The following is a 23,892-nucleotide window of genomic DNA, read 5'->3' as shown; positions in this document are numbered from 1 at the left end:
ATTATCGGAAGTACCTCGGCGATGACAACATTGCCAGCGGACGGTACAGCGCATGCCAACGCACACGTATAGATCAAGTCCAGCGGGTCGCCTTCAACGCCAAAGGCAGTGGATCCGAGGACAGCCTACATGCGCTACCTCCATGAGGATGTGCGACGAATTCGGAGAGTCACTTCTTGCAAACAGAAAGACTTCTGGCCGTACACAAGCCCTGTGACCAGTCTCCCGCACGTCGTTATATACAATCCGCCCAGACGATGTATATTGCCAGGATAGAGCGTTAGCTTCGTGCTGGCGATTCAGAGGAAACGAGGAAGCGACTCGGACGAGACACAGTCGACGACCGTGTGAATGCCCGGGGGCGCAGCGAAAGAGGCGAGCCGCGACATGTCTGTACGTATTATACTCGACTGAGACTCTGGGGACTCTGGGAGACACATCCGAGGCCTAAGGACGTCTAGGTCACACCGACCGCATGTTTCGCGAGTGCTCAGTAGTCTACTGGGCATCGCTCGGCAGTTTTAAGGACTGACGGTGTGGCAGGAATATTGTGGCGTCGCGAGATCTACTGGCACAAGGAGCGGAAAACTTGGGAGGCATTCGGCGCTGCGCGGCACGCCAGGTCCGATTCCTCACATATAAAAGTCTATGGTAAACCCACAGCAGGGACTCTACAAGCAGGGAAATAATCTTTCTTGCTCCCCGGGCGCTGCGCGGCATCAACAATGCTCATAGTTATTTCATCTTGACCTGAATGATACTGAATGATATCAACTTCTAACTCTCAAGTTAGCGGCCCGCCGGTGCGGTCAGAGTCTTCGATCCATCAGATACTTGGTGTCAAGCTTTACAGTTACATATATCTGAGGAATAGATAACAAGTGCCTTCTTCGCTGCCCTAGGGTGGCATTCCGCCACCCTCGATCAGTGTTACTGTAGAGTCAGTGTACTGTATACAGCATGTTTTCAACACTGTGATAGCTTGTACCGTAGGCAACAGGATGCTTGCCATTAGGCAGCCGGGGGATGCCTGACAGTGCCACCCTACATATTTGGAATTAATTTCCATTTATGAGCAGTGCTCCTATTACATTTCGAGTAATTTGGGCTGTAAGTGGTATAACCCCTGTTAAGCGCTCGCTTTCTCGATCACCAGAGAGCCCTATACAACTACTGAACAGTAAACCGATTCTAGAGGAATCGGAAAACACAGACAAATAATCGTAAAATTCTCGGAATCTCATTGTGGCCCTGCAACTTACAAGAGACCATTAAGACGCCTTGCTAGTCTTGAGGTATCGTACATGGGGAGATAATACAGCACCGCAGTCTCCATCTAGGCTAACATCCCACCGGACCAGATGGCAGGTTCCAATCTTGCGCTGAAGCCAATGCGTCTTCCAGACAACCCCTATAGCTGCGGGACAGGTGAACACACCGCTTACGAGACGTGTCCTTGGCTACAAGGCCAAAGTAGCCGGGATGTGTTTGATGGGCAGCCAGATGGCACCATGTTCAAACCCTCTCCTGTTGTATCAGCCCGTACCCTCGGATTTGTACTCATAGAAGCTCCCACCGACAGCGAGCAGACGCGTCTGGCTGAAGAGATCAACGAAGGCTGCTGGGACCTCCGGCTCCTTGCCGGCCTTGTCCACTTGTATGTGTTTGGTCTCGCTGCCGTGTGTACGTCGCTTGCCCCTCTATTTTCGTGCTTCGTGCGAGTTCTATGAATCCCATTGTAGTCCGGAATCCCAATGGACCCACTCCGGCAACATCGCATAATGGGACTCCGGGATGGCTGCTCGAGGAGAATCGACCTGCGCTGTCTGGTGACCTATGGTCAAGGAGATCGCGTGTCTGACGCAGGTGATCCATATCATCTCGCAGTGCCTCGCCTCGGACATCAATATCCCCGGGACGGCTCGTAAGAATGTATGGCATCCTGAAGGTTGATTTGTCTTGACTGAACCTTGTGTAGCTGTCGTGGGCTAGTACAGCTGGTGCGCTCATCGAGCCTTTCGGGATATCAGCTTGAAGGGACTGCTTGGACCGGAAGCGTCTCTCGAGGATGAGCTGTATAGGGAGATCGAGCCGACGACGCTGACTGTCAGCTCCAAGCAGATGGCGGTCAATCGTTAAGGGGGGAGAAGAGCTCATGAGGGCATTGTACAAGGCTCCGGTACAACGGCGCTGTCCCCTGTAGCTGGATACCTCGTTCCTTTCCTCAAGCGGCTCTGGCGTGCAGGTCTGGCAACTATTTCGTTTTCTTCATGATTGGGCGATCTGGCGTGTGTTTGAGTGACGGCCAATGCCGTGACCTAAAGATTCGGTTTACGAGTCCTATGTCGAGAGGGCTTGTGAAACGGATCCTTTGGTTGCTGTTCATGGTGGACACTGCCATTGCTGACAGAACACTAAACATGCCTGAAGCCACTTTGCGTCCCCTGTCTTCTCCTGCACAATCGGAGCGCGGCGAGACCACTTGCCTCGATGTCCACGCTGGTCGGGATGAAGGCTTCTGGCCCGATGGGCTGTTTGCTGCCTACGTTGGTCATGGTGCTCGACAAATGCTACCGAGCGAAGGACCTCAGGCTAATCTGGTGTCATCTTGCGCGGCCAGGAACTTACGACTCGCAATCACGCTAACGAGTATAAGTGCTGTCCTCTTCCTCTTGGTCGATATCACGCTCATGCACACGAGCTGAAGCTGCTAGGATCTGTGCTGATGGTCAGTTGATAGGCGAGCAATCCTGTCTAATATGAGCAGAAGTCGTTCGCATAAGGTCCAAACCACCACTGGCACATCAATCCTATTTCTCTTGACCTCTGAAATTTCCGGGTGCTCTGTCTTGTACGTTATGTCGCCGCTCGCGCTACCGCTTCAGACAAATATATACCTCGGCACCAATTAGCCTGGTTCTATTGTGCGACCATATACCGCCACTGGGAAGATCATGGCTATGGTCCCATGAACCCTGCTGGGATTCGCACAGAGCACATACTGGGCAAGATAACCTGGTGTACCCGACTTCGCGCCACGTGCCTCGCTGGCTTTCGGCCGTACAAATCCCTTTCGTCCTCCTTGTTTCATCGAGTGTCGCCAGGAGGGGTTAAGCTACAGATTGACGTCAAAAAGTCTCTATGCTTCTAGTGCAGCAGTGTTCTTGTCTTCCGTCGGCTCTTGTGCACTCGCAAGTGGATTCACGTTCTCAGTCAGAGCTGTAGCTTTAATCGTCTGATATGCCCTCTGATGGTCTTCCTCATCCCCCCGTGTCCCAGGCCGCTATTCATATCCGTCTTCTGCACTGCTTCCCAATACCGCGACCTGGGCGCGAATGCCATGTCAGGAGGCCCAGCCAAGGTAATGTGCCCCATATTTGATGTTCCTTATCCCGAACTGCCAGGGAAAGCTAGTCGAGATGAAAAAGTGGCCATGCGCCCCTGCTTCCTTCAGGCAGAATATGGACGGCATCTGACGCTCTTACTCGGTCTCGCGCTGGTTCTGCTGTGATTCTTCGATGCCCGCCGGAAGGGCCAACGTCTTCTGCCGGGTCGACGAGTTGTTCGGCTTGACTCTCGTGCACGCTATAAAGCGCACCGAGCTGGACTCACCGGCCTCACGTTCGCGTCCCAGTCCAAAATCCCCACCCGCATCCCAGCATGAAATTCATCGCGCTCCTCGCCACGCTCACCGCCCTCCCCGCCGCGCTCTCCCAGCAAGTCTCCTGGGACTCCGTCTACGACAACGCGAACCAGTCGCTCGCGACCGTCGCGTGCTCCGACGGGACCAACGGTCTGCTCACCAAGGGTTACACGACCTTCGGCTCGCTCCCGTCCTTCCCGTACATCGGCGGCGCGCAGGCCGTCGCGGGGTGGAACTCGGCCGCGTGCGGGACGTGCTGGAACATCACGTACGGGACGACGACGATCACCGTGCTCGCGGTCGACCACGCGGGTAGCGGGTTCAACATCGGCGAGACGGCGATGAATACCCTGACAGGTGGACATGCGGTCGAGTATGGGATTGTGCAGGCGGCGTCGTCGACGCAGGTCCCTGCTGCTGCATGCGGGCTCTAGGGCTTCGTAAGTGGTGTCCTCCTCGTCTATCGTATGATATTGAAAGTCCGTGGGTAAGGTTTCAGTTAATGTGGCCATCTGCAGAGGGTAGTCTCAGATTCTCAGTGGCGAAGGGCGTATCCGCGCATAGGGTGTATTCTCATCGGGTCTTGGGGGCATGGCGGCGAAACCGTGGACTGAGAAGTTTCATTCCATGGACCTCTAGTTACCATGGCTGCATGGACACATCGCCTTCTTCGGACAATTGTACGGACTCTCAGAATGTACGTAGCTGCAAGTGTACGATCGTCGAGCAATCCAAACAGATCGAATGTCTGAGACTTAGTTTCCGGAACATTAAACCTACGGTGCACATACATTATGAAATGAAATCTGAGGAAGAGATGAGAAAGGCAGTTGGACGTGCAATCTACGCGCCAGTGGATTCGTAGTACACAGCGAGGAGCATCCATTCGGATCTCGGGCACAGTAAACGATACAACCGATTCACAACCGCGGCGAAACCGACAATGAACGCGAACAAAACCAAAACGTCGCGATAATTGGTCACACCGAACCCGAACAACTGCGTCTATACGCCGTCAGGCAGACTCGACACCGCGAGGGTACGGGCGACTAGGTACCTGGATCATGAGGCCGCTGCCGACTTCGTTGACCGATAGCACGTCGAGGCTATGCTTGAGCGGGCAGGAGCCACTGCAGCCAGCGGGATGCCTTGACATGGACGAAGAAGCCTGTGAAGGTCACCTAGTACAGCGTGGGGAACGCGGACGGGAGCATAGCGATGCCGACGGGCGTGGCTAAGAACTTCTTGAAATCAGATCCCCGGACGGCTAGTAACCAGTTGACACATCGAGGGAAGGCGTGGACGCACCTACAGTTACGAGTGTAACAGTGCCCTGTACAACACCCGCGCGAGCTCTTCCGCCCCTTTGGGATTGACTGCCATCTGTGCGGAACTGGTGTTCAGAGCCACTGCCTCAGTGTCCCTGCACAGCTTTCCGCAGCCCCCGACAGGTGCGCAATCCGCGCGCAGGCGGCATGCAAAGCTAGAATTCGCGCATCCGGAGGTGGCACATGTACTCTGTCCATGACGATCTCTCGGAAAGCAACGCGTTGCTGGAAACCAAGCGCTCGGAGGTCCGATGCGCCATATTTGCAGCAGATGTCATACAAGTTGGGTTGGACTTCGCCCTGCGCATTCTGAGCACAACAGGACAACAGGATACATGATGATCAGTCACGGTGGCTCGATCAGAAAGTCGTGGCACACCTTCACTGGAGCAAACCAGACTTCCAACGAATCAAAGTGGAGATGGTGGGTCGAGTTTCCAATAAAGATGTTTCGAGGGCTGTGGATAGACTCTTCCGTGCCAAGCAATCCCTTCAGGCTGATATCCCCGAACCGCTCAATAGTAGCGCCAGCCCACGACAGCTACGCAAGGTTCAGTGGCAAAGCACTCAAGCTTCAAGATGGCGTACCTTCACATTAGCTTCCCGAGGCATGCAAGGAATGTTGAGGTCCGAGGTAAGGGACTGCGAAATGATACAGTATGGATCACTTGCGTCAGCGTTGTACAATCTCCTTCATGACGGGTCACTACGTTGTGACGATGGGCCGAGAAGTCCACCATTCCCGTGAACACGCAGCGATACTGCTCCCGTGCCAAGAGCTTCCCAATGATCAACCAGCAGCTCCCAAGACATCCTCGAAGAGTACATACCAAGTCTCTGAAGTTGCCCTGGGCTGTATTGGCGGACAATAAGGTATCTTCGAAGGAAAGTCTATCCTCCTCCAGTGATCGCTTCGAACTCTGGGAAGACGATACGAACGGCGTGGGTCCATTGGCATTACGAACTACGGAAGGAAAGCTCACAAAAAACACAAGGAAACAAGATCTAGAGGGGACGCGACGTACAAACACGGATTAAGTCAAACACGAACAAGTGAGCAAGGCCGGCTAAGGAGCTCGAGGCTCCTGTGGCATTCGTTGATCTCGCCAGCCAGACGCGTCCGCGAATTGTCGGTGAAAGCTCTTGAGAGCTTCGTTATTTAAGCGCATGACCGAGGGTACGGGCTGATACGACAGGAGAGAGTTTCAACCCAATATCCTCTGACTGCTTGAGCTTCCAGCCAAAGACGTCCCATAAGCCATCTGTTCTGCAGTTCCATGCGTATAATGGTTGCCTGGCAGAGGCGTCGGCTTGACAACAGAATCGTCCATGGGGTCAGCGGGATGTTAGCTTAGAGAGTACACGGTGGTAATGCAAATAACTAATACTTATGATCTCGGAGCTTCAAATTTCAAATGCGAAGTGGCTGGTATCGAGCCTGGTGTATGATCAATGCTTGCAGAATGACTCTGAACTCCTGGAATTCCCTCCCTGGAAGCTACAGCGATAGATTTGAACATACAACCTGCGGTAAAGATACATCTAAGAAATACAATCCGAAGCACTCACTAATGAGCAAGACAGTCAGACGCACGACTTCGGCCAGTAGATCCGCAGTACGCAGCGAAGAGCGACCATCACCGCCTCTCGCGCACAGTGAACCATACAACCGCAATCACAGCCACAGCGAAACCCACAATGAACGCGAACAAAACCAGGACGTCGCGATAATAGTTGTTCACACCAAACCCGAACAACTACGCGGACACACCGTCAGGCAAACTGGACGCGGTATGGGAACGGGCGACTCACAAGTTGCATGATGAGACTCGCGCTGACGTTCACCGGCACACCCTGCAAGCTGTCCTGGATCATGAGCCCACTGCCGACTTCGTTGACAGATAGCGCTTCGAGGCTGTACTTGAGCGGGCAGAGCCACTGCAGCCAGCGCAGGACGGGTGGGATGCTGTTTAGATGGACGAAGAAGCCTGCGAAGGTCATCTGGTACAGCGCGGACAGCGCAGACAGGAGGATGGCGATGCCTCCATTTCGGAAGGACGCGGCCAGGAAGAAGTTCTACGATACACGGACCATTAAAAATACATTGGTCCAGGGAGGGGGAAGCTTGAACGCACCCAGAGAGTCATGGCTAAAGAGTACAACACGAGGATAAACAAGAACTTGAAAAAGTTAGCCGGATGCGGGGCCAGTCCCGCCATCCAATACGTCCTGAATTGGCGACATTAGACCCAAAACGACACCAGCAAGAACGAGGACGTACACAGACGAGACGATGATAGTTGGTACGAGCCGCAACGGAACGACATCGAAGAGAAATCGGGAGAGCAGCCACGCCGTCGGACTAAACCCGAATTAGATGAGGACTCGCACCACGTAACTCGGAGCGTACCTATAGTAGCTGCTCGACCGCTCTCGTAAGAAAAGAGGCCGGATTTGTACCACGTTGTACAAGGCGCTTAGAGAGGAGAAAGCGATAAGAGCGCCCTACGCAAAACACAGCGTCGTCAGTGGGTGAAAATGAGTCGAAAAATGGAAACTGACCAGAAAGAAGAGACATCCTACGCGAGACTGGAAACCAGCGATGCTTGTGCCTGTCTGATAATACAGTCCACCTACGCGTGGCTCAGCTACTGATAGGATTGAGCGCATACAGTTGCACTCACCACAAAAGACACCGAGAACTGACGCTACCGCAACGTGCGTGATGAACAGGCTCTTGTCCCTACAATATGGTTCTGTCAGACTTAGATGTCCCCTCGACAGGGAGCGAGCATCAACCGACCTTTTCAGTATCTTCCACTCCCTACCAGACAGCACTTCCAACTGTGTGAGGAACGTAGCAGCATACCGCGAGCCAGGGCCCGGCAAGTTTGTCCTTCCACCACGCCGATAAGTCTTTTCATTCGCTTCTACATCTAACGCGTCCTTCTCTTTCTCCCTGTCTGGGGTCCCGACGGTGCTCGTGGAAGTCTTGAATAGGTTTAGGGGCGGGTCGCTGGCGATCTCCAAGAGGTAGTCCGCGACGTTGTAGCCCTGAGGGTAGCCTGGTGCTGAGGGCTGCGAGGCGAAATGGTCAACGGGTGCGAATGAGCCTGGACCGGAGTAGAGGGCGCGACCGTGCGATAGGACTAGGATTTGATCGAAGGTCCGGTATAATTGGGAGCTAGCGGGGGCATTCGTTAGTCACCCGGTGCATCCATATGTGAGGGGACTGGGTCACATACCTTGGCTGGTGGATAGAAGCAATGACAGCGGTAGGATTCTCTGGGTCGTGTGCCACCGAATGTAAGACTGCCGCCACTTTCGACGCAGACACGGAGTCGAGTCCTGCGAGGAGCCTCCCGTTATTTGAAGAGCCAGCCCATGACCTGCTTGAGCGCACCTGATGTTGGCTCATCCAATATCAGCACGTCCGGCTTGGCCACCAACTCCAAACCGATACTAACTCTACGCATCTCACCACCACTAATGCCTCTCCTCTCACCATCACCGATCCTTACATTCCTTAACGGGGCTATACCCAGCTTGTTCATCACCTCCTCCACTCTCTCCATTTTACATGACTCGGGGACGCTCTCTGGTAATCGAAGGCGTGCGGCGAAGAGCAGGGCCTCGAAAACTGTGAGGGTAGGAGGAAGGATGTCTTGTTGAGGCACGAAGCCAATATGGGGTCGGCTTCTCGAGGGAGGGAAGGTGACGGACCCGGTCATATGCCCCACTTTGTTCTTTCCTGCGAGGATCTCGACGAGCGTTGTCTTGCCGGCGCCTGGTGCATTCGATAAATTACTCGAAAACGATTTCAAGTGCAATACGTACCGCTAGGACCGAGGATCGCCATCATCTGCCCCGGCTCAACCCGCCCGCTCACACCGTCCAGGACGACCTTGTCATCATTAAATCCATCCTCCCTTTTCCTCCTCCTCCCAAAGAACGCACCCCATTCTGAGCCCGACCTTAGTACTACGTAATTCACGTCTGTCCACACTACCGAAACACCGCCGCTCTTCCCTAGCCCATCTATGCCAGCACCAGATTTTCTCGCACGCCTTTGCAGTAACCATCCGAGTAGGAGGAGTATCAGAGCGAGTAGGAGGAGAGCGCCAACGACTGCTAGACCAGCAATGACACCACCGCTGAGCTCCTTACTCTTGCTGGCACCGTTCGAGCTGGTAGAGTTCCCTGAGCTAGAGTCGATGACGCTCTGTGCGACGCATTCACCGAACGAGCAGCCGCTCAGCGTCAGTCCGCCCGACCCAAACAGTGAGTTGATGACGGACTGCTGGAAAGAGCAGGATGCGGTGTTATTATTCGGATCCACTGCTCCGCATGATATGCCTAGTGACCCGCTGAGGCCGTCGATGGTGCCCGTCAAGTTCGAGATGGGGACGCCGCCACAGAAGGTAGTTCCGGGGATGCAATGGCACGCGAGATTGCTGCAGCTCCAGTCTGACCCTCCCGATGAAGTATCCTGAGTGCAGGAGTCCGATCTACAGTAGAATTGCTCGACGCCGTTATAGAATAACTGGGCGTAGACACTGTTGTCGTTTCCGAATGCTGTCACATTAGGCACTGGCGTGAGCGAGCTCTGTAGAGTGCGCAGGATGTTTAGGGTTGTGTCGCCGGGGTATAACGCTTGCACAGTGGGGTTCTATGAGGAAACTAAGGCGTCACTTATCCGCAGACTATCGTAACTGCAGGACGTACGTTAACCTGGCAGCTCATCTCCCCTGCCGCCCAGACCCTTGGAGAAGTATTGCAAGTCAAGGTGGAGTTCTGACCATCACTAGACCCGTCAAGCCCGCTCGAAACGCTAGACTGAGCATGTCCGGAAGCAGAGTATGCGTTCTGACAGACACCAGAGTTTTGACAGACGTTGCAGCCAGTACCAGTCCACCCGCTCTCGCACGAACACCCAGTTACATTGCTGGAAGGCGGCGTACCAGTCAAAGGCACCAGTTGCCGCTGGGAGCCTTGGAATATGTTGCCCTCGCACGCCGCCTGAGAGCAGTTCGATCCTCCGAAACCCGGTGGGCACGCACAGCTGGAGCCGTTCGCTACCCCATAATTCGAGCACGTCGCCTGGCCGTTCACGACGTCACCGGCCAGCGCCAGGGCGAGTGGGAGCGAGAACATGGCGGTCTACAACGACCTGGCGAACTCGGATGCATCGTGTTATTTTGAGTGGTTCCACTATGCATGACTGCCGTCACACTTAGTAGACAGGGATGCCCCTTTACGCCCACGATTCCGTCGGGTTCTGCCGGCTGCACTTCTGCACCTTCCGCCACCTTCGTCCTGACCTTTCCGCTAGAATGTTTGAGAAGGCGAGGACATACGCTGCGTATGTTTCCAACGACATACTAAACCACTTCAGATAACCTCGTTATGGAGCTCAAAGCCAACGCAAGATGCAGCGTCGTTGGACAAGCCGTACGACCCGACAGACCCGAAAATGAACCCGCTGAACCCGCAGGGTCTTAAACCGTGAGTTCCGCTGGCAGCTATTCGGTTGTGTTCGCGCCTGAAGGTGCTGCAATAACAGATGCTGCGCTTGCCCCCAGACCAAGTCTGCGAGGGATGACTGCTTCTTACGTTATGGTCCGGAGGCGGACGAGAAGTGCAAGGATCTCGTGCAGCAGCACATTGCATGCATGCGAAGCCTTGGTTTCAAACTCTAGAAGAACCTCTCATCTCACGGCATCTAGCATATCACCACTTTGATAATTTAATCCTCCAATGAACCCCTTCACTGTATCTATAGATGTTCTATCACCGCTCATATAACATCTCTTCGCATGGGAATTTTCCGGTTTGGAGGACTGACCTCGAGCATCTCGAATTGGAGGACGTCTATGGCCGCCTCTAATCCTTCATCGCCCAAGCTCCTCGTGGTGCGTTTCCCCTCAAGTCCTCGTAATCGAGGCTTGCACTGGATATTTTTTACAAGGCTAGTCAACTACACTCTGTCTATATTCTGATTTCCCGTCCTATCAGTTAGACTATACCTTCTTCGTGATCGCCGAGGATGAAGGGGACGTTTGCCGCATCTCGTCCAACGTGTCCCCGGAGTGTTAGCGTCCCGCGCGGACGTCCGTGCGAGAGCACGAGTTCAACCTTCAGTGCTGCAAGGATCATGACCTCCAAACCTTCCAAGTTGAGGAGACTCGGCTAACGATGTAGTATAAATTATGTCCTGGAATGTTGCTGGAAGGTCGGGTGCGTCCTCTGTATCGCTGCGCGTCCGCACCTAGATCGTCACCTACTGAGGTTCCACGTCAAGTCATACACAAGAGTGAGCCTCATTCCCCCGGTTACCATACCAACGTCAGGACGGCTTTTGTGAGAAATTGAAGCTTTCATCCTAGAAGACCACCGAGCGAAGAAGGTCTTCCGTTTGTGACTGTGTGTTCGACGCTGCGATGACCGGTTAACGAAGTTATTCCATCATGCCTCGGACATATTAGTTGTCTTTAGGTCAGCGGTGAGCGCATGAAGTGCGCTCTTTCCTACGCTGACAGGCGCAGGAATACAAGCTATCGACCCCGCGCGAGAGATTAAACGACATTTCGCCAGAAAGCTTTTGTCGGATCGGTACGTTAATCTCTACACGCAACTTTATACAACTCCTTTTGGGGACGCCGGGAATATCGAAGTTATGCCATCCCAGAGGTAAGCTCTGGATTGCTCTTTGGCCTGAGCAGACGGGCTGAATCGGATTATCTTGCCATCTCGCTCGACCTTTGAACTTGCCATCCTTCTCTTCGAGTCTTTATGCTCACCTTGAAATGGCACAGGGACGCTACCTTGATTTTCACTCGTAGCCCGAAGAATCGTCAAGGTGGCGGTCTACCCTCGTGCGTGCCCCGAGATTTCTGGACACATCTCCGGCAGATACAGGCCATCTGAGGATAGATCCACAAAGCCGGCGTCTCTCCCTTCAATGTGCAGCTACGGCAATCAGGCCTCTGCCTCTACTCCTCAGCGAGTATTATACTTAAGCTACAACTCGTGCGCACTGGTGCGCCAAGGCTTGTGGCTGTCGACATTACTCTTCCCCGTACTCCGAAGAGTTAGTTTGGTCAGCTCCTGCGGTAGTTCTTTGGGTGTGGTAATATCTCATGAGGTCTTGTCATCGATTTACTCACGTTGCAGACTGTCATCCTCGTTCGAAGACCCCGAGCTGGTACAGAAATGTACGTAACTCTCCCCATAGACTGCGCTCACCTTTGCTGCACCTAGATGTCAGCCCCGTTGGAATCACCCATACTGGCGTCCCCTCAGGTTCCTGTCATACCTACCGAGCCCGAGGATCGTTCCAGACGAGTTTTTGCTGGCGAGCTTTAGGGTACGGCATGCGACTGTGGCACTAGATATCCCCTTATCTCTGAAGCAATAATAGGACCCATACGAACGAGGACGATACTGAAACAGGCACGACTTCCCCAAATACCTGCAAGATCTGCCTTCTCCGACATAGGATCACGGAAGCCCTATCAACGCGTCTGTGTAGACAAGTCCCATCTTGGTCGGAGCGACTAATAAATGTATGACAGTCTAAAGCCCGCTCTGGCCCGCTCTGCCCTGGATATATCAGTCGTTTTGTGCCAAGCACTGTCCCACCGGGGTTTCGTCGCGCTCAACTATTCGCCGTATGGAACGTGCATCGGGAATGGAAGGCATGGTGAGCAGCTGAGCAGAGCCATTGGGGAACCTGCATAATGCTACTCGTATGACGAAGGAGCAGCGGTCATGCAGTGGGTGTCAGACATTTGGAGATGAATGGAGGGGCTTCGTGAAGCCTCGGACCGGACCTTGAGTACGGCATGATAATGACGGGCGTGGGACCCCGAGTCTCTCCGGGACTTGGGCCTAGACGAGGACCCGGTGCACCGCTCCTGGAGTACGTCCCCACGTGACCCTCATTATCCGACGCGAATTTTGGACGCGTCGACGCTCGGACCGAGCACATCTTCCCTCCGTACCCCGTCGGCCCTGCCTCGCTGGTTAGAACCACCTGTCTGCAGAAGTACTGCCGAGCTCTTCTGAATATGACGACTAGCTTCGGTTGCCAATCCTACTGAATTTCGGACAGAATTGAGACTGGTCGACTGGACGTTTGGCAAAGTAGCGGCTCCGAGACGAGCAAGGGTGGTCAAGCGTATGGCCGATTTGCACCTACCTCACACATTCCTCAAATTGGATGCATCTGGAGGAGGTATAGCTTGTCGCAAGGTCGGGGCAGGCATTGTGTTAGCCTGGAATATGGTGGTCTTCCTACGCTGATTTGTGGTCCCAAGTGCCCGTGCTCCCCTGTCCCGGAATTCCTGGGTGTCTGTAGGTCTCGCGAATAAATGGTTCGTCTGACATTGGTGTTTGCTACTAGGACACAGGAGCCTAACAGATCCTGCCTCGAGGGCGTGCATATATTTCTATCGAGCTCATGCCATCCGACATTGTCTTTTTATAGCACCAAATTCATGTCAAAGGAACTTACATCTATCGCGGCCAGAATCCCCGGCATGGCTGCGCATGCGCGCATACACCCATTGCCCATTGATTCAGCTTTTCTCTCTGCAGACAGTGTCTTATTTTGAGAACATGGGCCAAGGGGATGGTATAACACGGGCGAGTGCTGGCAGATCTGTCTTCCTCCTTCTACCAGTGAGGCTACTCACTGTCGTGCTGCCGTTTCTGCTGCTATTGCTGCTATTAGACTCTTCTCGGATCTGGATGGGTAAAGCGTTAGCTCTGCTTGTCCTGCATCACGCCATGCGACTAGCGGGTGGCGCGAGCATAAATCTCGTTTAGAGGTTTGCGTCGCTACATTCCAACTCGTCGACGACCTCCATATGAGACTCTCTTGCCTACTCACTACTTTCAGGGAACATTGGGATGGACATCCTAGTTGACTGCTGGATGCATCCTCCGATGAAGTCACGCGGGCTGCCCGTGGGCCGTGAATGTCAACGTGTCCCGTTCGTTTCTGAGAGTGAGCCCTCGTACGTCCCCCTCGCGAAACTTCCTGCCGTGCGGCGTCTCTGCATGCCGATTGTTTTCTCGTCCGATCTTATTTCAGCCACAGCTCCGGGGTGGCCAGGGTCTTCCACGTGCGCAGACCCGACGCGCGTGTGCAGTGTCAAAGGCACGTAATCTCGGGACTCGCACTGCGTTGATGCCGTTGACCAACTGGAAAGAATAGGCTTCATGCTCGCCGCTTTGCATCGTTCACACCCCACAGCCTGCAGTCGATGACCTGTATCTAGCCCTGCGCCCCCACTCTCATTCGTGTTCTGTATCTTCCTCCGTTTCATCTCCTCTATCCAATAAATTTTCCGCTTGACTCGATCGCACCCGCAGCGCTCTTATACCGCCCTGCCTGCTTCCGACGACGGCTCCTCCAGCATCCAGCATCCGCTGACGGCCATGACAGCTTCCTCGGGCTCCAGCCAGTATCTCTCCCCCTCGAGCACCTCTTCCTCGATCCCGCCCTCGCCGAGACTCAGCATAGTCACCTCTTGCTCGTCCCTCTCTTCGATCTCGACGTATTCCGATCGAGATCACCCCAACGCCTTCCACCATCTCCCGACGCCCCTCCCATCACCCTCGCACCAGCATTCCCCGCTACCCTCGTCGAAGACTGACGCTTTCTTCTCCACCCCTTACTCTTCCAAAACCGAGTCGTTCTTCTCGCAGCCCTCCTCGTCCAAGACCGACGCCTTCTTCGGGTCTCCCTTTTCCCGCCCACCCACGCCCCCACCTCCGACCCCTCCACCCAAGGACGACTCGAATCAGGTAGAGCCAAAGACCAAGGGCCTGGACCCAGAGGCTACACCGACCCCGGAGAACCACGCCAATGAGTCCTTCTTCGCTCCGCCCATCTCAAGCCACCCGCCACCCGCGAGTTGGAAGGCCAAGCTACCTTCGCTCTCACGTATCTTGCCGGCTCGAGACGATGACGAGGAGAACAAAGTCGAGGCCACCCTTGCTCGTCTGTTCCCTACAAAATACAAGGCGAAGCCGGCGTCCCTGCACGTCCGCGAATTCCATGACGTAGAAGGCCTACCGTCCGCCTCTTCCCCAGAGTCAACTCACCATTCTGCACTCCCATCTCCGCCGCCATCGGAACCTTCGAGTGGTTTCCTCTCGCCTGGGTCCTCTGTCCAGTCCCCCGATCCCGACGCCCCGCTCGAACTCGAGCTGATCAAGCCTCTCGGCTCCGGCGCATTCTCCTCCGTCTGGCTCGCCAAGCCAACCGACAGCACGCACACATACCTTTGCCGCTCCCTGAGCAAGCGCAAGACCACCTCCCGCGCGTCGTCCATGCGGCTGCGCCGGCGCATCGCGGGCGTCCGACCGAAGGTCCAGGGCGAGGTCAGCAGGGGCGGCTCCGTATACTTGCGCGCGGACGAAGGCGGCGCGGAGAAGAAGCGGGGGCGGTTAGTTGCGGTCAAGCTGACGACCCGGCGGGATGGGGAGGTGAACGAGAGGACGCGGGTGAGCTTCGTGAGGGAGGTGGAGGTGCTAAGGGTGAGTGTCTGCATCTTGAGCTTATATGTAGGCCCCTTCGCCTCGGGTATGGTGTGTTATGGGAGGCTGTGCAGTTCACAGCGCCTCGGATTGACGGTAATGCGGATATCGGGCACAGCGGTATTCGTCTATATGGCGCTATCGCTCATGTACCTGGCGCTTCAGTCGCTTCCAGTGGCGGTCCCAACTTAATGGGTCTGTTTCGTGATAAGCTCTGCAACTGACACACGTCTTTCCCCACAGCACATATCCCACCCCTCGATTATCAGTTATCTATCATCCTTCTCCACTCCGACACATCATGTACTCGTCCTTGAGTATGTCGGCGGAGGAGAATTGTTCGACATCGTCAACGATGACGAGGTGCGTACATTGTCCGTCAGTCACTTCCCCGTCGCTCAATTTCGTATTATGCAGAAACATGCGCGGCTGACAGAGTCCACGCTCTGGAGGATGTGGGGCGAGCTCTGTAATGCAGTCGGATGGATGCACAGCGTCGGCCTTGTGCATCGGGATATCAAGCTTGAAAGTGCGTCTCCATCTAACATCGTAGTAGCAATCGCTAATAAGCAGTACAGATATCCTTCTAACACAGTCGTTCCCGTTCCCATCGCCGTTGCCGTCCGATCAGCCTCTGATCAAGTTATCGGACTTTGGCCTGAGCCGCTTTGTGGATCTGGACAACCCGCTCTTGACCACCAGGTGCGGCAGCGAGAGTTACGCAGCGCCAGAAGTGGTCATGGGAAGACCCTATGACGGCCGCGAGACGGACGCATGGGCACTCGGCGTCGTCCTGTACGCCGTCGCGTGCCGACGATTGCCGTTCGACGGTCCTGCAGACTTGTCGCGCGAAGGTGGCGCGAGGATGGGCAGGAAGTGGGCTATGCGGATCGCCAAGGGCGAGTACGAGTGGCCTGCTGACGAGGTCAAGCAGTCGGACGAGGAAGGGGAACTGACAGGCGCCTCTCTTGCTAGCAGCGAGCGTGTCAGGAAGGTCGTCGGACGACTCCTGGTCAGGGACCCTGCGCGGCGCGCGAAGGTCTCCGAGGTCGGCAGCTGGGAGGCTGTCGTGATGTCTCCCAGCTCAGATGCGGAGGAGGACGCTGAAGAGGAATGCGACGCCGACTCCGACAAGGCCGAGGAGGACTGGGCCGGGAGCGATGACGAAGATTTCGGGTACGGGTACGGCGATGAAGGCGTACTCGTGGACGAAGACTCCATCTCGGAGGTGGCGCGGGAGGAGGTGCGCTGAGCGTGTGCTCCCCCGCGCGCCTGTATATACGACTCGCCGGCTTGCGCTCGTTTTGGTCTGGTTTCTTGTTTCTTGCGTTCGCGTGCGTCCCTCCACCGTTATTAAGCTATTGAATATGGTATTGTCCACCTTCTGGGTTGTTGTAATAACACGACGAGTTATCTATTTATCGCAGATGTTCTTCATCCCCACACGTACGTACATACATGCCTACACACCACATTGCTATCGTGCTTTCGTCCTCGTTTGCGGCGTATTCTCCGTCTCCTCAGACCAGCCTTCTTAGAGTAGAAAGAACATATCAATATTCGCACATGCATGCTCTTCATATCGTAGATATTTAATCGGTCGTATCACTTGTTTCAGTCGCGATCGGTAATAGGCACCCTCCCGATGTACATACGAGATGATACCCGCCTTATACTAGGTCTAATGTCACCATCGCTTTTACAATTTGGTTGACGGTGGCATAGCGCCGGGGCTCTTCTGTAACCATGAGTTCTACCTTCTGCATCACTTTCCTGAGCCTTGCGCCCGAGACTAACATCACCAACAGACCTCGCAGCCGCAGCGTCAGATGTAGGGAATAGTGGACTTCTCGGCCCGTAGTCACAGCTAGTGCTACTGACCCGTCATGAAGGAGATCGTACAACGGCAAGTGATCCATATCATTTCGCAGTCCTCGGACATCAAAATTCCTGGTATGCCTCGGGAAGCTAATGTGAAGGTATGCCATCTTGAAGCTTGAGTGCTTTGTCACTGAACCTTGCGTAGCTGTCGTGGGCTGACGCTATTATTGAGCGGTTCGGGGATATCAGCCTGAAGGAGTTGCTTGGTACGGATGAGTTTCTCCACAGCCCTCGAAATACCTTTATCGCAAGCGCGACACCACATACCCTCTTTGACTCGCTGGAAGTCTGGTTTTGTTCCTGTGAAGGTATGTCCTGCGACCGTAATTGATCGTTATGTTATGTTCAGAATGCTCAGGGCGAAGTCTAACCCAACCTGTATGACATCTGCTGCAAACATGGCGCTTCGGACCTCGAATGCTTGGTTTCCAGCAACGCGTTGCTTTCCGAGAGGTCGTTAAGGACGGCGCACATGTGCCACCTCCGGACGCGCGTATTCTAGCTCTGCATGCTGCCTGCGCTCGAATTGCACACCTCTCGGGGGCTGCAGAAGTCTTAGATGAGCTGTACAGGAACGCGGAGCCAGTGACATTTGACTGTCAGTTTCAAAGAGATGGCAGTCAATCCGCGTGGGGGAGAAGAGCTCATGAGGGCGTTACATAAGTCTCAGTTGCAATCGCCGTATCCGCGATTCCTTACAATAGGTGCGTACATATGATTCTGCTGTCACTGTTCCGTCGCTTACATGTCCTACATATTTTGCAGAAACCCGCGCTGCTGACAGAGTCCACGCTATGGAGGATGGGGGCCGAGCTCTGTAATGCAATGGGCTGGATGCACAGTTGTCAGCCTTGTGCATCGGGATATCAAGCTTGAGAGTACGTCTCCGTCTATCCTTGTAAGTAGTAACAGGCGCTAATAACTAGTCCAGACATCCTTCTAGCACTGTCGTCCCTGTTCCCATCGCCACTACCGTCCGATCAGTCTCTGCTCAAACTATGGGACTTTGGCCTGAGCCGTTCGTGGATCTGGATAACCCGCTCTTGACAACTAGATGCAGCAATGAGAATTATGCCGCGCCGGAAGTGGTCATGGGAAGGCCCTATGACCGTCGCGAAACGGACGCATGGTCACTAGGCGTCGTCCTGTATGCTGTCGCGTGCCAACGACCGCCGTTCGACGGTCCTGCAGACCTGTCGCGCGATGGTGGCGCGAGGATGGGCAGGAAGTGGGCTATGCGAATCGCCAAGGGCGAGTACTAGTGGCCCGCTGACGAGGTCGAGGACGGAGAGCTGAAAGGCGCTGCTCTTGCCAGCAGCGAGCGTGGAAGCGGAAGAGGAACGCGACGCCGACTCCGACAAAGCCGAGGAGGACTGGGCCGGGAGCAAAGATCAAGATTTCGGGTACGCGTTCGGGGAGGAGGGCGTGCTAATGGACGAAGACTCTATCTCGGAGGTGGCGCGGGAGGGCCCGGAGGGGCTCACCTGGTACATAAGACTCGCCGGCTTGCGCTCGTTTTCATCTGCTGTTCTTGCGTTCGCGTTCGTCCGCCCTATTAAGTTATTGAATATGGTATTGTCTACCTTTTGGGTTGTTGTAATAACACCACGGGCTAGCCAGTTATTGCAGAAGTTCTTCACCCTCAACACGTACGTACGTACATGCGCCTACACCGCTTTGCTATCGTGCTTTCGTCCTCGTTTGCGGCGTATTCTCCGTCTCCGCAGAACGGCGTTCTTAGAGTCGAAAGAACATATCAATATTCGCACATGCATCTCTCTTCATATCGTAGATATCGAATCGGCTGTATCTCTAGTTTTAGTCGGCCCGATGTCCATACGAGATGCATATGATGCCCGCCATATAGCTATACTATATCTAATATCACCTTTGATTTTGTGCTCGGACCTGCAAGGTTAAAAGCCGTTGGATCCGAGTCGATCCAAGGTCTTCAGCGAAGACCTCCCCCTCCGTAAGGTTTGCATGTCAAGACTATTCACTGACAGAGGTAGATCGGAAACGGCTATAACGGGGGCGGAGTATGGTTGCACGGGTGGCCAAGCATATTTAATTTGTGGCATTGGCAGAAGCTCTTATATATTCATATCCGACCGCTTCCCTCTGGCCGAGGGCTTAGCAAAATGTGATGTGGATCTGGTCACACGGGAGGATCAGTGAGATCATCCAAGTTCACAAGTAGACATTAGGAGGGTACTGACCCCAGCATTGTCGCCTACACATTGCGTGAGCGTGCTCGTGCAAGCACTAGGCGATGGGCAATCGGCACCAAGGCCATTACAAGCGCCTCCTCCAACGAAGGTGAATGACGCGGGTTCAGTTCTACATTCAGATGCGGTCATCGAGAGGAATGAATTCCGGGCAATATCACGTACACATCACGGATTTCAGCTGTATTAGTGTCCTCGTTCTGAAGGGTGAACTCGACAGCGCTGCAGTCCCCACCGGGGTCCAAGCAGGAGTCTCCAGCAAGCCCATTGAGCCATGCGACACCCTCAATGACCGGTCCGTCAACGGTGGTAGATCCCTGCGGGGTAGTATCCCCTTCGTAGCGGAAGACGGGGGTGCCAGTGCCACAATTGTTAGTCAACTATGGTGGAGGATGCAGGACATCGGTGGGCATGCAATCGAGCAAACGAACTGCTCACCGAAACTTGATGATATTCTTGAGCGAGTGCGTACCCCGAGAAGGCAAGCAGGAGAATAGATGCTGAAAGCTTGGGCATGTCCGACAACAGACTGATATTCTGTTGAGCGTCGAGGTCTCTCAGTTCTGGGGTGGCCTTTTATAGCGTATGGAGGAAGCCGTTCAAAATTCAACTGTTTGTGCCTGAACGATGCAAGTTATTGCTCACGAGACGTTCACTGCGCTGACTAGTGCAATGGCTCCAGCTTTGCCGCATCCCTGAGAGCGGCAAATCAAGCAGTGGACCGCAGTTCCAAGAGCTCGATCTGGAATAACTAATCATGCCGACCCTGCAAATAGTGTTATTGAGCAGAGACAAAGGCGGAGAAATACCCTGCCCTAGGGTAGCCTACCACTAGGGCATGGTCATGACTGCGACACAAAGCTGCCGCAATATATATGCGTCACTACTGGGAGAACCAGGCATCTCATAGCATACGGTTGGCCCGCAAGTGCGTCCCCCCATCAGGTCTTGCGGAGGAAATTGGACTGAAACAGACTCCCAAGGAATAAGATACCATGCCAGACTCGGAAACCGGTTGGGGCGGAAGCAGGACGTTAAAGGCGTAGGATCCAACGCCCGCCTGCCAGTCGGTCGCACGGCCATCCATCTGTTAATCAAAACCATTAGTGCAAGCACTACGTACTGGGAACAGAGGCGGGGCTATGGACATGCCATAAGGATGTCCAACAAGAGCGCCCGAAGCCGGTACTTAGTTGATGATGGCCGCTTGCTGCGCGCTCTAGATAGACTTGGAGGCAGAGCGGGTTTCAGTGGGTGTTCGTATTATATGGGAGGTAGGCAGGAGTATGATTCGTGCTCTCTCGTGGCCTAATGCAGTAAAATGTTGCAATGGCAGCAGGGTGAACTCGGGACATTCTGCATGACCGGAATCGATGTCTGAAGTACCCACCCGTCTACGAGATCTTGGAGGTACTTTCACCTGATCTCTGTGAGTTACACATGTCGTTGGCGTGTTCATTGCGAAGTAAAGCTCTCCACAATCTTAGGCCCCGCGCCTCGGCAGAAAATACAAAGGAGAGTAAGCATCCCATGGTAATGACCACATGTGCAATCGACTCGGTCATCCATCAGGGACCTGACTTTCTCCGCGGCGGTGCCAATGATGCCTTCAGCAGAACGATATGTGAATCTGGACAATTCCAGGACGGTCTAGTCGTAGAATGGGAACTGACAACTGAGCACCTACACCGGCATTAAGTACCAATACACCGAGCAGAAGCCTCATCGGTGGAAGTGCAGGCAGAAGGAGCTGGGCAACATGCGCCAACTCCGTCGCAAGCTCCACCTCCAACGAAGCTGAACGACCTAGCTACCACACTAACCAAGCATGCATTTGAGGAAGTCGTTGAACCTGAGCATGATATCACTTACAACTGGTTTGCGTCCGACGTCTCATCGATAGTGGCCATGGTGGTGCTGCCATCGTTCCGCAGGATGAACTCTACGGCGCCGCAAGCGGTGCCGAGGCTCTCGCAATCGCCAACGGTGAAGTTGGCAAGCCAGGCGATACCGTCAAGGACCGATGCGTTGATAGCGGTAGGACCCTGAGGAGTATTATCATTATGGTAGGTAAACACCGGGTTTCCCAATATGCAGTTGTTCGTCATCTAGCGGGGTCGGTCCACCCATGAGTCAGTAAGCGCCAGCACATCATTGGTACAACTTACAGTGATCTTGTGAGACTCCTGAGCAATAGCGAAGCTTCCAAGAATTATGCTAAGACTGAGCAGGGGGAGGCTGAACATGTTAGGCTTGGGCGCTGATAGAAAATACAACAAGATCGCCTCCTGCACCAGTGGGAAGTGCAGCTCTTTCGTGCTCAGCTGCTCGAATCACCTTCTCGACGCCCTTTATGTCCTGCTGTGTGCACGGGGTCGAGCTTTCTCTGGCATCTCTGAAAGTGGAGAGGAAAGCGGAAGGACGCAGCTAATATCGTCACATGGACATTCTTCATGCCAATCCTTTGATCCCGCACGCACATTATGGACAGGGCCAGATTGCGGGTGGGGACAACACAGACGGGTCTCAAGCCTCAGGAGCGGACAACCATTCCGAGTCACTTCTTACAACGAACAGGACATGTTGCACTCTGGTTCCTGGTTGATTCCGGGACGTTCCGGCGGGAATCTGTCCGAGAAACATTTGAGAGCATCCGTCAGAAGATAATATGATCCACAGGCTGGAGTACTCACCGGGCGACACGTGGATAACCTGCCCGAGGAACCCCAGGAATTATGACTGGACACAGAGCAAGTTATGCAGGAGCCGTTACCCACTCGGCACTGACCTTTAAATCAATAATAAGATACAGCTGTGCGACAGGGCTGCTTTTTTTCGCAACAGTTACGGCTTAAACCTCTCACCCTCAGTCCGTAGCACTTATTACCTCCCGTATAGCATCATAGCGTGAGTAGATCGTGAGGCGAGGACTTGCGGATTCTGTCCAACCCTTCCACAATCTCATCGAAGCTGTCCACAAGCCACTCTATGCCCCCAGCTCCGACTCTGACGTGTCTTCCGCCTCCATCTTCCGTCCTTCGCCTCACGTAGCACGTTCTGAACCCCACTTCGTTGGCCGCTGCGAGATCATAGTCATGCGCTGCGACCATGAGGATCTCGGACGGCTGAAGGCGGAGGAGACCTGCGGCACGGAGGTAGAACTGCGGTGAGGGTTTGAAGATGTGAAGTACATCTGACGTGAAGATGGTGTTCCAAGGTAGATCAGCGTGCCTCGACTAAATCGGTACTCAGTGCTGTATGTTAATAAAGGAGTGACATAGTTCGACAGACCATATCGATGAGAAGTCGCAAGGTCCCGTTGGCGCAAGTTCCAATCATATAGTTCCGCCGTAGTTTATGCAAGGCAGATGAAGAATCGGGCCATCCTGTGCAATGCAATGCCAACACCAGTGTTAGTCAGGACGTGCCAGTGCGAGACATGGTATACTATAATACCCTTCAGATAGTGCCAGAACCTGGTAATCTCATTGATTTCAGCCTCGGTCCATACGCCTTCGAGACCATACTTTGGTATCAGAGGTCTCAAGCAGTCTCTATGTACGTCATCGATATCGAAATCGTCGATGTCTTGATTTCGAGGGAAAGCCCTTGCAACGGCCCAGAAGCCCGATCGCCACTCTTGCGCGAAAGCTAGCCAGTTGACTTGGTCTAGTCTGGAAGCAACCTGAGGATCGCCAACTCCTTTCTTGCGCGCGATTTCTTGAAGCTGGCTTGTTAGCCCGCCTTCCCAATCTACAACCGTTCCGAATACATCGAAAAGGATGGCTTTGACAGGGGTGAAAGACGCCAGTGGCTCGTGGACCGCCATAACTATCAAAGCAACTGTAGTTCAGGGTTAAATTGGAAGCCCTGAATATGGCCCACATTCAGATGTAAAATCAAATGCTAATAGTAAGAGAGCGATGTAGCACAACAGAAGACCGTGTGAGACCGTGAGACTCGTGCTTCAACCGCCATGGGTCCCGAGCTACTCCGGATCCGTTCAACCACTTATGCCATTGCATTGCGTTGACGTTGTCGCTGCAGGCTGGAGGCCTCCATGAGCGCCGTATCTCGGGAGCTCAATCATCAATGAAAATCACTCATCTCGAGTCTCATACGCCCGATAACGACCGCTGGCGCTTCTCGAGTCGCCCCACTTAAACTGACTGCAGGGCGGGCCAAATCACAGGACATGCAAGCACTGTAGGTACCCCATAGCCTTTTGCATTTTTACTCCAATGTAAATCTGGGCTTGGGGACT

At 54.1% G+C, this 23,892-nt stretch overlaps 10 protein-coding genes across 10 annotated transcripts; 5 read left to right on the top strand and 5 right to left on the bottom strand.

Moving 5' to 3' along the window:
• Positions 1 to 1,836: 1,836 nt before the first annotated feature.
• GLOTRDRAFT_127186 (uncharacterized protein) lies at positions 1,837 to 2,139 on the top strand (the record flags this gene model as incomplete). Its single annotated transcript, XM_007865616.1, has 3 exons — positions 1,837 to 1,932; positions 1,979 to 2,000; positions 2,057 to 2,139. The coding sequence occupies 3 exons, from the start codon at positions 1,837 to 1,839 to the stop codon at positions 2,137 to 2,139; spliced, it is 201 nt and encodes a 66-aa protein (XP_007863807.1).
• A 1,496-nt stretch (positions 2,140 to 3,635) lies between these two features.
• GLOTRDRAFT_137331 (Cerato-platanin) lies at positions 3,636 to 4,399 on the top strand. The gene is made up of 2 exons (XM_007865615.1): positions 3,636 to 4,083; positions 4,136 to 4,399. Exon 1 carries the CDS (start codon positions 3,661 to 3,663, stop codon positions 4,075 to 4,077), a length of 417 nt encoding a protein of 138 aa, XP_007863806.1. The 5' UTR covers positions 3,636 to 3,660; the 3' UTR covers positions 4,078 to 4,083; positions 4,136 to 4,399.
• Positions 4,400 to 4,994: 595 nt separating this feature from the next.
• GLOTRDRAFT_137330 (uncharacterized protein) lies at positions 4,995 to 5,827 on the bottom strand. Its single transcript, XM_007865614.1, has 4 exons — positions 5,802 to 5,827; positions 5,560 to 5,750; positions 5,351 to 5,512; positions 4,995 to 5,280 (listed from the first exon to the last, which is right to left on the bottom strand). The coding sequence occupies exons 2-4, from the start codon at positions 5,581 to 5,583 to the stop codon at positions 5,044 to 5,046; spliced, it is 423 nt and encodes a 140-aa protein (XP_007863805.1). The 5' UTR covers positions 5,584 to 5,750; positions 5,802 to 5,827; the 3' UTR covers positions 4,995 to 5,043.
• A 612-nt stretch (positions 5,828 to 6,439) lies between these two features.
• GLOTRDRAFT_115012 (uncharacterized protein) lies at positions 6,440 to 10,188 on the bottom strand. The gene is made up of 12 exons (XM_007865613.1): positions 9,697 to 10,188; positions 8,809 to 9,640; positions 8,375 to 8,758; positions 8,217 to 8,319; positions 7,775 to 8,155; positions 7,656 to 7,714; positions 7,534 to 7,604; positions 7,382 to 7,476; positions 7,253 to 7,333; positions 7,107 to 7,200; positions 6,784 to 7,047; positions 6,440 to 6,728 (listed from the first exon to the last, which is right to left on the bottom strand). The coding sequence occupies exons 1-12, from the start codon at positions 10,123 to 10,125 to the stop codon at positions 6,609 to 6,611; spliced, it is 2,913 nt and encodes a 970-aa protein (XP_007863804.1). The 5' UTR covers positions 10,126 to 10,188; the 3' UTR covers positions 6,440 to 6,608.
• Positions 10,189 to 10,253: 65 nt separating this feature from the next.
• On the top strand, positions 10,254 to 10,806 carry GLOTRDRAFT_57833 (uncharacterized protein). The gene is made up of 3 exons (XM_007864987.1): positions 10,254 to 10,316; positions 10,367 to 10,476; positions 10,535 to 10,806. The coding sequence occupies exons 1-3, from the start codon at positions 10,305 to 10,307 to the stop codon at positions 10,668 to 10,670; spliced, it is 258 nt and encodes an 85-aa protein (XP_007863178.1). The 5' UTR covers positions 10,254 to 10,304; the 3' UTR covers positions 10,671 to 10,806.
• Positions 10,807 to 14,415: 3,609 nt separating this feature from the next.
• GLOTRDRAFT_127182 (kinase-like protein) lies at positions 14,416 to 16,771 on the top strand (the record flags this gene model as incomplete). Its single annotated transcript, XM_007865612.1, has 4 exons — positions 14,416 to 15,519; positions 15,763 to 15,882; positions 15,937 to 16,048; positions 16,098 to 16,771. 4 exons carry the CDS (start codon positions 14,416 to 14,418, stop codon positions 16,769 to 16,771), a joined length of 2,010 nt encoding a protein of 669 aa, XP_007863803.1.
• Positions 16,772 to 17,405: 634 nt separating this feature from the next.
• Positions 17,406 to 19,376, top strand: GLOTRDRAFT_127181 (uncharacterized protein; the record flags this gene model as incomplete). The annotated part of the gene is made up of 4 exons (XM_007865611.1): positions 17,406 to 17,498; positions 17,546 to 17,606; positions 18,719 to 19,049; positions 19,316 to 19,376. 4 exons carry the CDS (start codon positions 17,406 to 17,408, stop codon positions 19,374 to 19,376), a joined length of 546 nt encoding a protein of 181 aa, XP_007863802.1.
• Positions 19,377 to 19,533: 157 nt separating this feature from the next.
• GLOTRDRAFT_104526 (uncharacterized protein) lies at positions 19,534 to 20,144 on the bottom strand (the record flags this gene model as incomplete). The annotated part of the gene is made up of 4 exons (XM_007865610.1): positions 19,534 to 19,554; positions 19,620 to 19,740; positions 19,794 to 20,008; positions 20,067 to 20,144. The coding sequence occupies 4 exons, from the start codon at positions 20,142 to 20,144 to the stop codon at positions 19,534 to 19,536; spliced, it is 435 nt and encodes a 144-aa protein (XP_007863801.1).
• A 1,093-nt stretch (positions 20,145 to 21,237) lies between these two features.
• GLOTRDRAFT_149075 (uncharacterized protein) lies at positions 21,238 to 21,978 on the bottom strand (the record flags this gene model as incomplete). Its single annotated transcript, XM_007865629.1, has 4 exons — positions 21,797 to 21,978; positions 21,501 to 21,736; positions 21,331 to 21,446; positions 21,238 to 21,278 (listed from the first exon to the last, which is right to left on the bottom strand). The coding sequence occupies exons 1-4, from the start codon at positions 21,872 to 21,874 to the stop codon at positions 21,238 to 21,240; spliced, it is 471 nt and encodes a 156-aa protein (XP_007863820.1). The 5' UTR covers positions 21,875 to 21,978.
• A 6-nt stretch (positions 21,979 to 21,984) lies between these two features.
• On the bottom strand, positions 21,985 to 23,457 carry GLOTRDRAFT_73260 (haloacid dehalogenase; the record flags this gene model as incomplete). Its single annotated transcript, XM_007865609.1, has 4 exons — positions 21,985 to 22,256; positions 22,322 to 22,864; positions 22,920 to 23,014; positions 23,085 to 23,457. 3 exons carry the CDS (start codon positions 23,455 to 23,457, stop codon positions 22,529 to 22,531), a joined length of 804 nt encoding a protein of 267 aa, XP_007863800.1. The 3' UTR covers positions 21,985 to 22,256; positions 22,322 to 22,528.
• Between the last annotated feature and the right edge of the window lie 435 nt (positions 23,458 to 23,892).

The sequence above is a fragment of the Gloeophyllum trabeum genome (genome assembly GCF_000344685.1).
Source record: "Gloeophyllum trabeum ATCC 11539 unplaced genomic scaffold GLOTRscaffold_00003, whole genome shotgun sequence".
Classification (NCBI taxonomy): Eukaryota; Fungi; Basidiomycota; class Agaricomycetes; order Gloeophyllales; family Gloeophyllaceae; genus Gloeophyllum; species Gloeophyllum trabeum.
Note: the sequence above shows the minus strand (reverse complement) of the source record. Positions and strands in the feature narration are given on the sequence as shown.